This window comes from Falco rusticolus, chromosome 4, assembly GCF_015220075.1.
Source record: "Falco rusticolus isolate bFalRus1 chromosome 4, bFalRus1.pri, whole genome shotgun sequence".
NCBI lineage: Eukaryota > Metazoa > Chordata > Aves > Falconiformes > Falconidae > Falco > Falco rusticolus.
The window spans coordinates 51,737,588-51,748,593 of NC_051190.1; the positions used below are offsets into that span (position 1 = coordinate 51,737,588).

The 11,006-nt window shown below is 64.5% G+C and overlaps 2 protein-coding genes across 4 annotated transcripts; both read right to left on the minus strand.

Moving 5' to 3' along the window:
- Positions 1-982: 982 nt before the first annotated feature.
- LOC119147361 (death domain-containing membrane protein NRADD-like) lies at positions 983-4,031 on the minus strand. The gene is made up of 5 exons (XM_037386249.1): positions 3,928-4,031; positions 2,971-3,093; positions 2,121-2,289; positions 1,909-2,048; positions 983-1,386 (listed from the first exon to the last, which is right to left on the minus strand). Exons 2-5 carry the CDS (start codon positions 3,065-3,067, stop codon positions 1,085-1,087), a joined length of 708 nt encoding a protein of 235 aa, XP_037242146.1. The 5' UTR covers positions 3,068-3,093; positions 3,928-4,031; the 3' UTR covers positions 983-1,084.
- A 438-nt stretch (positions 4,032-4,469) lies between these two features.
- LOC119147360 (D-threo-3-hydroxyaspartate dehydratase-like) lies at positions 4,470-10,242 on the minus strand. 3 transcript variants are annotated; one of them, XM_037386247.1, is made up of 8 exons: positions 10,109-10,242; positions 8,775-8,930; positions 8,104-8,384; positions 7,171-7,357; positions 5,813-5,934; positions 5,568-5,713; positions 5,350-5,455; positions 4,470-5,246 (listed from the first exon to the last, which is right to left on the minus strand). In XM_037386247.1, exons 1-7 carry the CDS (start codon positions 10,126-10,128, stop codon positions 5,393-5,395), a joined length of 975 nt encoding a protein of 324 aa, XP_037242144.1. In that variant the 5' UTR covers positions 10,129-10,242; the 3' UTR covers positions 4,470-5,246; positions 5,350-5,392. The 3 variants fall into 3 exon arrangements, with proteins under 3 accessions (XP_037242144.1, XP_037242143.1, XP_037242145.1); XM_037386246.1 differs by having other exon boundaries at positions 5,524-5,713; positions 10,109-10,233; XM_037386248.1 differs by having other exon boundaries at positions 5,524-5,713; positions 8,104-8,195; positions 10,109-10,232.
- Positions 10,243-11,006: the final 764 nt, after the last annotated feature.

Sequence of the window (11,006 nt, forward strand, 5' to 3'; positions counted from 1 at the left end):
TGTGGGAGGACACATGGACACCTGAGGACACACATCCCAGTGATGCTCTTGGGGACGCACATGGATGCCTGTGGACACATGTCCCCATGAAAGTGCTTGTGGGGTGACACAGACACCTGAGGGGACATATTCTGGGACACAGACATCTGGGGACAGACACCCTGGGGACGCACAGACATGCACATCTTGGTAACATGGACACCCAAAGTCACACATCCCAGGGACACACACTTGTGGGGACACATGGACACCTGAGGACACACATCTCAGGGACACCCAAGGACACACATTTTGGAGACACATGAACACCCAAGGGCACATGTCCTGATGACACATGGACACTTGAGGACACATCCCAGGGATACGCACTTATGGGGACACATGGACACCCACGGTCACACATCCCAGGGAGATGTGCTTCTGGGGACACACAGACACCCAGGGACACTCATCTTGGTAACAGGGACACCTGAGGATGTGTGTCCTGGTGGCACATGGAAACCCAAAGACACACATCCTGGTGACACACACTTGTGGGCACACAACCTGGGGACACATGCTTGTGGAGATACACGAACACCCAAGGACACACGTCTTGGTGATACATGGACACCCAAGGACACGGATCACAGGGACGTGTGTTCTGGTGACACATGGACACCCAAGGACACAGATCGTGGGGACACATGGCCACCCAGGGACACACGGCCACCCAGGGACACACAGTACTGGTGACACAGACACCCGAGGACACAGATCATGGGGACACATGGACACCCAGGGACATGTAGTTCTGGTGACACATGTGCGTGGGGACACATGGACACCCAGGGACATGTGGTTCTGGTGACACAGACACCTGAGGACACAGATTGTGGGGATACATGGACACCCAGGGACACATGCCCTGGTGACACACGTGTGGGGACACCCCTGGGACACGCGGTTCTGGTGACACAGACACCTGAGGACACGCCCCTGGTGACACATGATGACACGTTTAATGCCCCCCAGCACACCCTCGCTTTACAGAGGCACGACGCAGTGGGGCGCGGGCAGCGAGCCCCCCGGGGGGCCGTGGCGGTCACAGGGCAGAGGTGGCGTCCCCGGGTGCCACCAAGCGCCGCGCAGCGTCGTGGCAGCCGATGGCGGCAAGGGCCTGGCACAAGGCCTCCGGCGTGGCGCCCTCGGCCCCGGCCCAGGCGCTGAGCAGGGCGCGGGCGGGCGCCCGGCTGCGGGCGAAGGCGCCGATGGCGTCGGGCCCGAAGCCCAGGCGAGCGGCCAGGCCGCGCCAGTCGCCCCCGGGCCCGCCCCGCTCCAGCAGCCGCTCCAGCTCCTCCCGCCGCTGCGGCGGCACCGGGCCCTGCGCGGGGGCGGCCGGGGGCGCTGCGGGGGGCACGGTCGGCACCCGGCTGGGGGGGCTGGGCGCCCCCCGGGCTGTGGGTGCTCCCCGACCCCCGCTGGGTGCTCCCCGGGGTGTCGGTGCCCCCCGACCCTCGTTTGGGCGTTATTTGGGCTGTGGGTGCTCCCCGACCCCCCTTTGGGTGCCCCCCGACCCCCCTTTGGGTGCTCTCTGGGCTGTGGGTGCCCCCCGACCCCCATTTGGGTGCTCCCCAACCCCCGTTTGGGTGCCCCCCGACCCCCGTTTGGGTGCCCCCTGACCCCATGTGGGCGCTTCCCAGGACACAGGTGACCCCAACCCCTTTTGGGTGCTCCCTGGCCATGGTGGCACCACCCCCCCCCCGGGTGCTCCCTAGAGCTCCCTGACCCACCAGGTCCCCAACCCACCAGGTCCCCAGGGACAGACGACCCCTGACACCCCACCCCCCCCCATCCTGATGACATCAGGGACATCCCCCTCTGCCCCCCCACGGACGCCCCAAGCACGTGGCGGGGGTGGGTGCTCACCGTGCTGGGGGGGCTCCTGCAGGCTGGGGGTGTCGAGGAAGACCCCGCTGTCACCCTGTAGCTTCTCGCCCTCAGGCACTGTCCCCACATCCCCTGCCCGTGCCTTGGCCAGCTGCTGCTTCTGCCTACACGTGTGCCAGCTGCCCCGGGACAGGGGTGTCACCCGGGGGGGCAGGGTGCTGCCCCCCCGCCCCGTGACCCCCCCCACCTACCACTTGAAGGCCACGTAGGCGAGGAGTCCCACCACCACGGCAGCCAGGAGGGAGCAGTAGACAGGGATGATGTCCTTGCCGCCGGCCTCGGGTGGCGGTGGCACCAAGGTGGGGGTGACACGGGGGTCCCCTGTCACTGGCTCCATGTCTGCGCCCTCCAGGTTCTCACCTGTAAGAATAAGGGGTGCCCCCCCCCCCCAAAAAAAAAAGGTTAGAGGAGCCCTGGCTATTCTCCACCCTTGCCTCAGTTTCCCCTTGCAGGTGGTTTGGGGGGAGGGGACCTTAAATATGTTGGGGTGGGGTGGGGGGTGTCCCCAATGCACCCCAATTTTCTGTGCCCCCCCTTCCATGGTGCACAGCACCCCAGAGCCACACGTGGGGAAACTGAGGCACAGCTGCCCCACCCCCCACCCCCACCCCAGTGAGCCCCCCCCCACTGTGCCCAGGAGGGGTAACAGCCGTGTCCCCCGGGTGCGCGGGGGGGGCTGAGTGGGGGAGGGGGGTGCTGGGGGGAGTGATGGGCGGTGTTGGGTGGGGGCAGTTCTGAGGGGCAGTATACTGGGTGTGGGTGGTGGGTGCTGGGGGGGCACTGGGTGGGAGGGGTTCTAAGGGGGTGCTGGGGGGAGAGTGGGTGCAGAGTGGGTGCTGTGTGGGTGCCGGGGGAGAGGGTACTCACTGTGGGTGTGGGGGGTGTGGGGGAGGGGGTACTCACTGTGGGTGCGGGGGGTGCGGGGGGGGTACTCACTGTGGGTGCGGGGGGTGTGGGGGAGGGGGTACTCACTGTGGGTGCGGGGGGTGCGGGGGGGGTACTCACTGTGGGTGCGGGGGGTGTGGGGGAGGGGGTACTCACTGTGGGTGCAGGGCTGGCAGTGGGTGTCAGCGCGGCCACAGGGCTCAGTGGTGCCGAAGCCGGCGGGGCAGGGGGTGCAGCACCCCCCCGCCGTCATCCTCCCGCTCCTGCAGCCCCCAGCCCCTGCGGCACAGCGGGGGCTGCCTCAGCTGCCCGGAGCCCCCACTGCCCCCCAAAACCGGCTGTTACCCCCGGGACCCCCAACTGCCCCTCCCGGGACACCCCAACTGCCCCCCAAGCCCCGCTGCGAAACCCCCGCCCCCCCCAACGGTCACCCCAAACCCTCACTGTGCCCCTCGCCCCCCCCCCGCCCCCCAAACCCCGCTGTGTAACCCTCGGGACCCCGAACTGCCCCCCCGGGACCCCCCAACTGTCCCCAAACCCTGCTCTGCCCCCCCGGGACCCCGAACTGCCCCCCCGAGACCCCCAAGTGCCCCCTGGCCCGGGGCCCCCTGAGCTCCCGCTGCGGGGGGGCGGGGGGGGGGGGGGAAGGGAATAAGGGGAAAAGAAATAGCAAAAGCAATAATAAACTAAATAAAACGAAGAAAGCGAATAAACACAGGGTAAGCGAGTAGAACCAAAAAAGAAACATGAAATAAAATACATTGAAACGAAATAAACCGAAATAAAATGAAATGAAGGGAAATAAGGGGAAATGAAGGGAAATAAGGGGAAATGAAGAGAGATAAAAAGGGAAATAACGGGAAAAGTATGAAATAAAGTGAGATAGGATACGAACAGGATTAAAGAAAGTAAAATAAAATACAAATAAAATAAAATGAAAGAAAAATATATAAAAATGAAATAAACGAAAATAAGCCAAAATAAAATCAAATAAATCAAACCAAACTAAACCAAACTACAACAAAAAAAACCCAAAATAAAACAAAACAAAATAAAATAAAACTAAAACAAAACAAAATAAAATTAAACAAACCAAACCCGAATGACACACACGGCGCACAGCACCACCCGCGCCCCCAGCCCGAGCGCAGCAGCCCGGGCGGGACAAAGGCGCCGCGGCGGGGCGGAGCGGGGGCAGCCGGGCCCCCCCGCCCCGGGCCGAGCCGCTCCGATCTGACCCGAACCGACCCGGCACCGCTCGGCCCCGCTCCGCCGCCGTTCGCCTCCGCTCGGTCCGGTCCGGCCGCGCTCGGCTCCGCTCGGCTCCGCTCGGCTGGGCTGGGCGCGGCCCGCCGCGGGACGGGACGGGCGGGGAGCTCCGCTATTGGCTGCGGGCGGGGCGGTGGGGCGGGGCTTATCGTGTAGCTCCGCCCCCCCGGCTCGGCGGTGCCGGTGGTAGTGGAGGGGGGCGCTCCCGGGGGTCTCAAGTTCGCGTCCCGCCGCCGCTCCCCCGGCCCACACCGGCCCGACTGGGACGGGACTGGGCCAAACTGGGCCGGAGGGGGTCGCTTTCGCCCGGTCACGCTGCGACCGGGGGGACGGTGTTCCCCCCCTGCCTGTCCCCTCCCTGCCCCGGCGGCGAAAATGCCTGGAGGTGGGAGAAGCAGCTTTATTGGCGCCGGGATGGGTGCAGCACCCTGCAGGGGTGCGGGGGCAGCACTCCAGGTGGGTGCTGGCCCGGTGTGGTTGCAGGGTCTCCACATGGGTGCGGGACCCAGCGTGGCTGCGCAGTCCTGGCGTGGGTGCTGGACCCTGGCACGGGTGCAGCACCCCAGCATGGGAGCGATGCCTCGGTGTGAGCACAGCACCCTGGTATGGGTGCAGGGGTTCGTGGGGTACAGCACCCCACCTGGATGCAGGTCCAGTGTGGTTGCAGGGTCTTAGCATGGGTCCAACACCCTGGCATGGGTGCAGGGTCTCCATATGGGTGCAGCACCCTGGCATGATGCAGGACCGCGGTGTGGGTGCAGCACCCTGACATGGGTGCAGGACCCTAGCGTGGGTGCATGGCCTCAGCATGGGTGCAGGACCCCAGCATGGCTGCACAGTCTTGGCGTGGGTGCAGAGTCTCTGAGTGGGTGCGGCACCCCAGCACAGGTGGAGGGTCTTGGCATAGGTGCAAGACCTCGGTGCAGGCACAGGACCTTGGCGTGGGCACAGCACCCCAGCGTGGTTGCATGGCCTCGGAGTGGGTGCAGCACCCTAGCATGGACGCAGGGTCTTGGCACAGGCGCAGGGTCTCGGTGTGGGCGCAGCACCCCGACAGCTCCCCGCTCTCCTCCCTACCAGCCGCGGACAGGGTGCCAGAGCTCCACCACCTTCCCCACGGCGTGGACGTAGTAGACGGGGTGCATGGCGGCGGTGGCACAGGCCTGCAGCGGGGAGGGGTGCTGAGCCGAGGGGCTGCGGCACGGTACAGCACAACACGACATGGTACCGCGTGGCACAGCGTGGCACAGCAGGGCGGGTACTCACATGGAAGGGGATGAGAGCCAAGACGCTGCCCAGCGGGAAGCGCTCAAAATCCAACTGTCCATTGATGGCTTCCACCTGGCCGTGCTCCTGCGTCAGTCCCACCAGCCTGCAGGGACATGGCATCACGTCCCCACCCATGTGTGTGTCCCCCCATGCCCCTGCCCTGGTGCCCACCTGAGCTGGGGGTGCCCCTCGATGGCGGCGCAGCCCATGGGCACCTGGTCGCGGCCGTGGAGGCTGAGGGCCGCCCACCCACAGTCCACCAGCAGCTGGTTGCGGTGCGGGTAGTGACCGATGACCCTGGTGAGGACACGGATGGCCACCTCCTCCAGGTGACAGGAACCCAGCAGGGTCTGCTGAAGGTCTGGGAGAAAAGGGTACTCAGCTCAGGTTTGGGGTGCAGCCCACCCTGGGGTGTGTGTCACACCATTGTTGGGGAATGGGGGGGTCCCAATCCACTCACCATAGAAGAGGTAGTTGCCCGGGTGGAGCTCGGTGAGCTGGGCCATCTCCGGCACCGGGTGGCTGCAGGACGGTGTGGAGCCGATGGTGGCCTGGGGACATGACACCCCTGCCTGCCGCAGCCTGCCAGCACATGGGGACCCTCTGAGCATGGCACCCCAGGTACCATGGGAGCAGGACCAGAGGTGGGTCCCTCAACCTCAGACACCATGTGGAACAAGATCAGAGGTGGGTCCCTCACCCCAGGCACAATTCCTGCACAGGAGCAGGAGCAGAGGTGGATCCATCACTCCTGGGTGCTGCCGGAGCATGAGGAGGTGGGTCCATCACCCCTGGGCACCATGGAGATCAGGACCAGAGCTGATGCCTCAGGGAGTCCCAGATGTACCAGGAAGCCCCCCAAAATGTTTATGGAAGCCATCCAGATGTGGCAGACACCCCCCCGCAATGTGCCAGGAAGACCCAAAAATGTACTGTGGAGCCTGCCAGATGTGCCCAGATGCCAGCCAGATGCAATAGGGAGCCTCCTCAAACACTCAAGGCAGGTAACCCCCCCAGATATGCCAGAGCGCCCCTCCCGATGTGCCTGGGACCACCCCCAGATGTGGCCTGGCATCCCCAGATGTGCCTGAGATCCCCCCATATGAGCTGGAAATCTCCCCAGATGTGTTAAAACATCCACAAATGTTCCAAGGCACCCCCCCTCTGTGTCAGTGCACCCACAGATGTGCACAGGAGCCCCCCAGGTGTGCCAGGGCACTCCCAGATATGCCTGGGACCCCCCCAGATGTGTTTGGAACTAGCCCCAGATGTGGCAGAGCTGCCCCCCCCAACTTTGGGGGTGGGGTGGGAGCTGGGAGGGCAGCAGGTTTCCTTGTGTGCCTCAGTTTCCCCATTGAGAAACAGGGCCACAACCAGCTGGGGTGGGGCTGGAGATCCCCAGGGACCATGTCCCTGAGCAGGGGTGTTGGGGGTCCCAAGGGACCCCAGTGCCCCCCCCCCCCCCCCCAGCAGGAATCATCCAGCAGCAATTCCCTCCAGGATGTAAAACCTCTCTGGGACAAAAGGGTGACAAAGTTGGGGAGGGGAACAATGACACAGGTCACAACCTGCCACCAAAGCCACATCAAAGTTGACCGGAACCACCAGCATCCTCCTCCAGCACCCCGGGGGGCTTTGTAGGGCCCCCTTTTATGGGGGTGATTTGCATTTACAACCAGCCACCGGGGTTTTATAGGCTGGGGGGAGGGGGGCACCTACACCCCATGGTGGTCAGCTTGACACACCCATTTAAAAAAAAAAAAAAAAAAAAAAGAAAATTCCCTTAACCCTGCCCATGCCTGGGTTTGGGACACTCACGCGGTGACGAAGTCGAGAACAGCGGCGGTGGTGGCCCGGGCGATGGATTGGATGGCTGGGACATCACGGCAGCCGTAGGTGTCCCCACAGTGAGCGTAGACCCCCACCAGTGTCACCTCCTCTGGAGCGTCCTGGGCGATGGCCCGTGCCAGCGCCATGGCAGCGGGGTCCGTGGGCCGCACGCCGGCTGCCAGCCAGGGGGACAGTCCAGGCATGGCTCAGGGGTGCTGGGGGGGCTCTGGGGGCCTGTGCTGGGGTGGGGTGGGGATGGGGGATTGTGGGGTGGGGGGATGTGGGGCATCACCCTCCATGGAGCACAGTGGGGGGGTAAGGAAGAGAAAATAGGGTTTCGGGAGGGGTGGGTGTCCCACCACAGGGGCTTTGGGGCACCTCTACCCCATGGCACATCCTTGAATAATGACTTTGGGGGGCAGGGGGTTAAATACCCCATCCTGATGGAGCTGCTGGGGGGACACGGGGCACCCCTCCCCACAGAGCAACCTTGAACAGTGACTTCTGGGGGGGTCTGCAATGCCCCATCCTGGTTGAGATCATGGACTGACATGGGGCATCCTTTGCTATGGAGCATCTTTGAAAAGTGACTTTGGGGGGGGGGAGAGGGGTTTAGGTGCCCCATCCTGCTAGAGATGGTGGTTCTGGGGGCTTTGAGGGACGTGGGGCATCCCTACCCAATGGAACCTCCTCAAAGAATGACTTTGGGGGTGGGTGGGGGCTTCAAATGTCCTGTCCTGGTTGAGATGGTGGGGCTGGGGGGGGCCATGGCACATCCCACCTCCCAGAGCATCCTGGGGTGAAAACACCCTTGGAGAAGACACGTGATGCCCCATCAATGCCTCCCCCCACCCCAACACACCCCAGGCGCTAGTGGGGTTTCACGGGGGGCTGCTTTTGGTGGGGCAGGGGGTCACCTACCCCTGCCATTCCCGCAGTCGAGCTTCAGCCAGACGAGCCAGCGCTTGCCGGGGGGCAGTGGGTGCTGGCGCAGGAGGGCCAGGGCCTGGGGGCTGTCGAGGAGGAGCTGGAAGGCCTGGAGGCGCTGGGCCAGGGCGGCACACTCCTCCAGCCGCCCCCCTGGCAGCGGGTAGGCGTAGAGGATGTCATCGAAGCCCCCCGCCGCGAAAAACCGGGCTTCGGCCAAGGTGGAGACCACGATGCCTCGGCGGGTGCCACCTGTTGCCAGCTCGGCACCTTCTCTGGGGGGGGGTGGGGGTGAGGGGGTGATAGGGGGTGCTGAGTGGTGCTGGAGGGGATGGGGGGGATGTTGGGAGGGATACGGGGAGGATGCTGGGGGGAGGATGAGGGGTGCTGGGAAAGTTGCTGGAGGTATACTGGGGTACTGGAAGGATACTGGGGGTGAAGTTGGAAGGCATGGAGAAGGAAGGGGGATGCTCGGAAGGATGTTGGGAGGATGCCGGAGGAATGATGGGGGATGCTGAGGGGGTGCTGGGAGGATGCTGGGAGGATACTGGGAGGCTGCTGCTGTAGAAGGTGAGGGGTGCTAGGAGGATGCTGGGGGGCAGGTTGAGCAGTGCTGAGGGAGAGGATGGGGGATAGCGGTGGGGGGTTTTGAGGGGCACACTCACAGTGTCTTGTGGGTTTTGACATGGGGGCGCAGGCGGAGGCCAAGGGCCCGGCAGCGCTCCTGCATGCGCTCGGCATTGCGTCGCACTGTTGCCTGGTCCAGGGTCAACGCTGGGGTGGGCAGCTGCTCCAGGGGGGCTCCCAGCCACATGCTGCTGCTGTGGGGAGCAGACAGGGAGTGGGGGTGGGGGGGTGGGATGGGGAGTGTGGGGGTGGGCTGCCCTGCAGCCACTAAACACCCTAAACCTGTACCCCCCGTGCATCCCCCCAGAAAAAACCTGCACCCACCCTGGACTCATTTTGCATCCATGCCTACATCCAGCCCTGCATCCACCATGCACCCAATCTGCATCCCCCACCCCCCCAAACCTGCACCTGCCATGCACTTCCTCAAAAAACCCCATGCACCCACCTTGCACCCACCCTAGACTCATCCTGCACTCAAACTTGCACCCACACCTGCACCCACTGTCCCCCCAAACCTGTACCCCCATGCAGCCCTCGAAAAAAACCTGCTCCCACTCTGGAATCACCCTGCATCCATGCCTGCTCCCACCCACGTCCACCCTGCGCCCAGTCCAGCCCTGTGGGCACAGCGGTGGCTGCTGGGGATCCCTGTCCCCTGGCACTGCTGGGACCCAGCACCAAGGGGTGCTTTGGGTGGGGGTGTCCCCCCCTGCTGGGCACGACTCTGGGGTACCCTTGGTCACAGCCAGACATGGGGACTGGGACAGCTGGGACTGGGACATTTGGGATGGGGACACCTGGGTCACCTTGGGCAAGGACACTGGGAACAAGGACAAGTGGGGCTTGGACACCTGGGACTGGAATATGTTGGACTGGGATATGTGGGACAGGGACACCTGGGACTGGGAGATCTGGGACTGGGACACCTGGAACGGGGACACCTGAGTCCCCACAGGAATGGGACATGTGGGACTGGCGCACCTGGGATAAGGAAGTATGGGACTGGGACAGCTGGGTCACCTGGGATAGGGAGACTGGGAACAGGGTCACCTGAGACTGGAACAGATGGGACAGGGACACTGCAAACAAGAACACTTGGGACTGGGACCTGTGGGAATGGGAAACTTGGGACTGGGACACCTGGGATAGGGAGACTGGGAACAGGGCCACCTGGGACAGGGATGCCTGCGACTGGGCCACCTGGGCCCAGGACATGGGGACAAGGACACCTGTCCAGGCGGGACGGGGTCACCCTGGCCCCCCAGCAGTGGGACCTCAGTCCCCACTAGCACCCGGGGCACCCACCAGCTGGCTGTCCGGGGCGGAGGTCCCGGTGGGCCCCCCAGCCCCCAGCCCTCCCCCTGCCCACCTGTCCGTCCGTCCATCCATCCCACCGTCCAGCGCTGCGGCTGCTCCCAGCTCCCAGCTCGGCTCGGGTGGCTCCGGTGGCCCCGCTGGTGCCCGCTCCACGTGATGACATGGGCACCAGCAGCCAGCCTTGGCCGGGGACAGAGGTCACCGCCGGCCTTGGGGCCTCCCCGGGGGTGGCAGGGGCAGGGGAGGACACGGCGCCGCGGCCGGGGACACTCAGCCTCCCCGGGACAGCATGGGGACAGCCTGCCAGATCCCTGGGGACAGTGGCCGGCTACAGAGCCCAGTGCCCGCAGGGGGTGGGGGGACAAGGAAGGCTGGCTGAGACCTTGCACGCTCGTGCTACATGTGCACAGGGCTGTAGAGACCCCCCGTGCTCGTGACACGTGGGTGGGCGGCTGCTGGGGTCTGGCACGTTCACGATACGTGGGCACAGGGCGGCCGAGAGCTGAGGCCACACGTGCTCGTGACACGTGCGCCCACGGCCGCTGAGAGCCCAGCTGCCCCGGCCTCGTGACACAGGGGTGCACGGCCGCTGAGACCCCCCCCGCCTCGTGACATGCCAGCACCTGGCTGCTGAGACCACCCTACGCTCGTGACATGGGTGCACAGCTCCCGAGACATCCCACCCTCGTGACGTGTGGGTATGCAGCTACTGAGACCCCCCACGCTCGTGACATGTGGGCACAGGGTTGCTGAGACCCCCCATGCTCCTGTCACACAGGCACAGGGTTGCTGAGACACCCCCCCCCACTTGTGACATGTGATTTCCTGGCTCTTGAGGCCCCCCCCAGTCCTAACACGTGCACTACCGAGACCCCCTCACGCTCATGACATGGGTACACGGCTGCCGAGACCCCCCACACTCATGACACATGGGTATAGGGTCGCTGAGA

Coding starts and splice junctions, on each gene's coding strand:
- LOC119147361 (XM_037386249.1), bottom strand. CDS start 3,067: ATGACGGCGGGGGGGTGCTGCACCCCCTGCCCCGCCGGCTTCGGCACC. Junction 2,290..2,970: donor CTGCCAGCCCTGCACCCACA/GTGAGTACCCCC, acceptor TTATTCTTACAG/GTGAGAACCTGGAGGGCGCA. Junction 1,387..1,908: donor GCAGGAGCCCCCCCAGCACG/GTGAGCACCCAC, acceptor TGCCCCCCGCAG/CGCCCCCGGCCGCCCCCGCG.
- LOC119147360 (XM_037386246.1), bottom strand. CDS start 10,128: ATGGATGGACGGACGGACAG. Junction 8,931..10,108: donor ATGGATGGACGGACGGACAG/GTGGGCAGGGGG, acceptor TGCTCCCCACAG/CAGCAGCATGTGGCTGGGAG. Junction 8,385..8,774: donor GTCAAAACCCACAAGACACT/GTGAGTGTGCCC, acceptor ACCCCCCCCCAG/AGAAGGTGCCGAGCTGGCAA.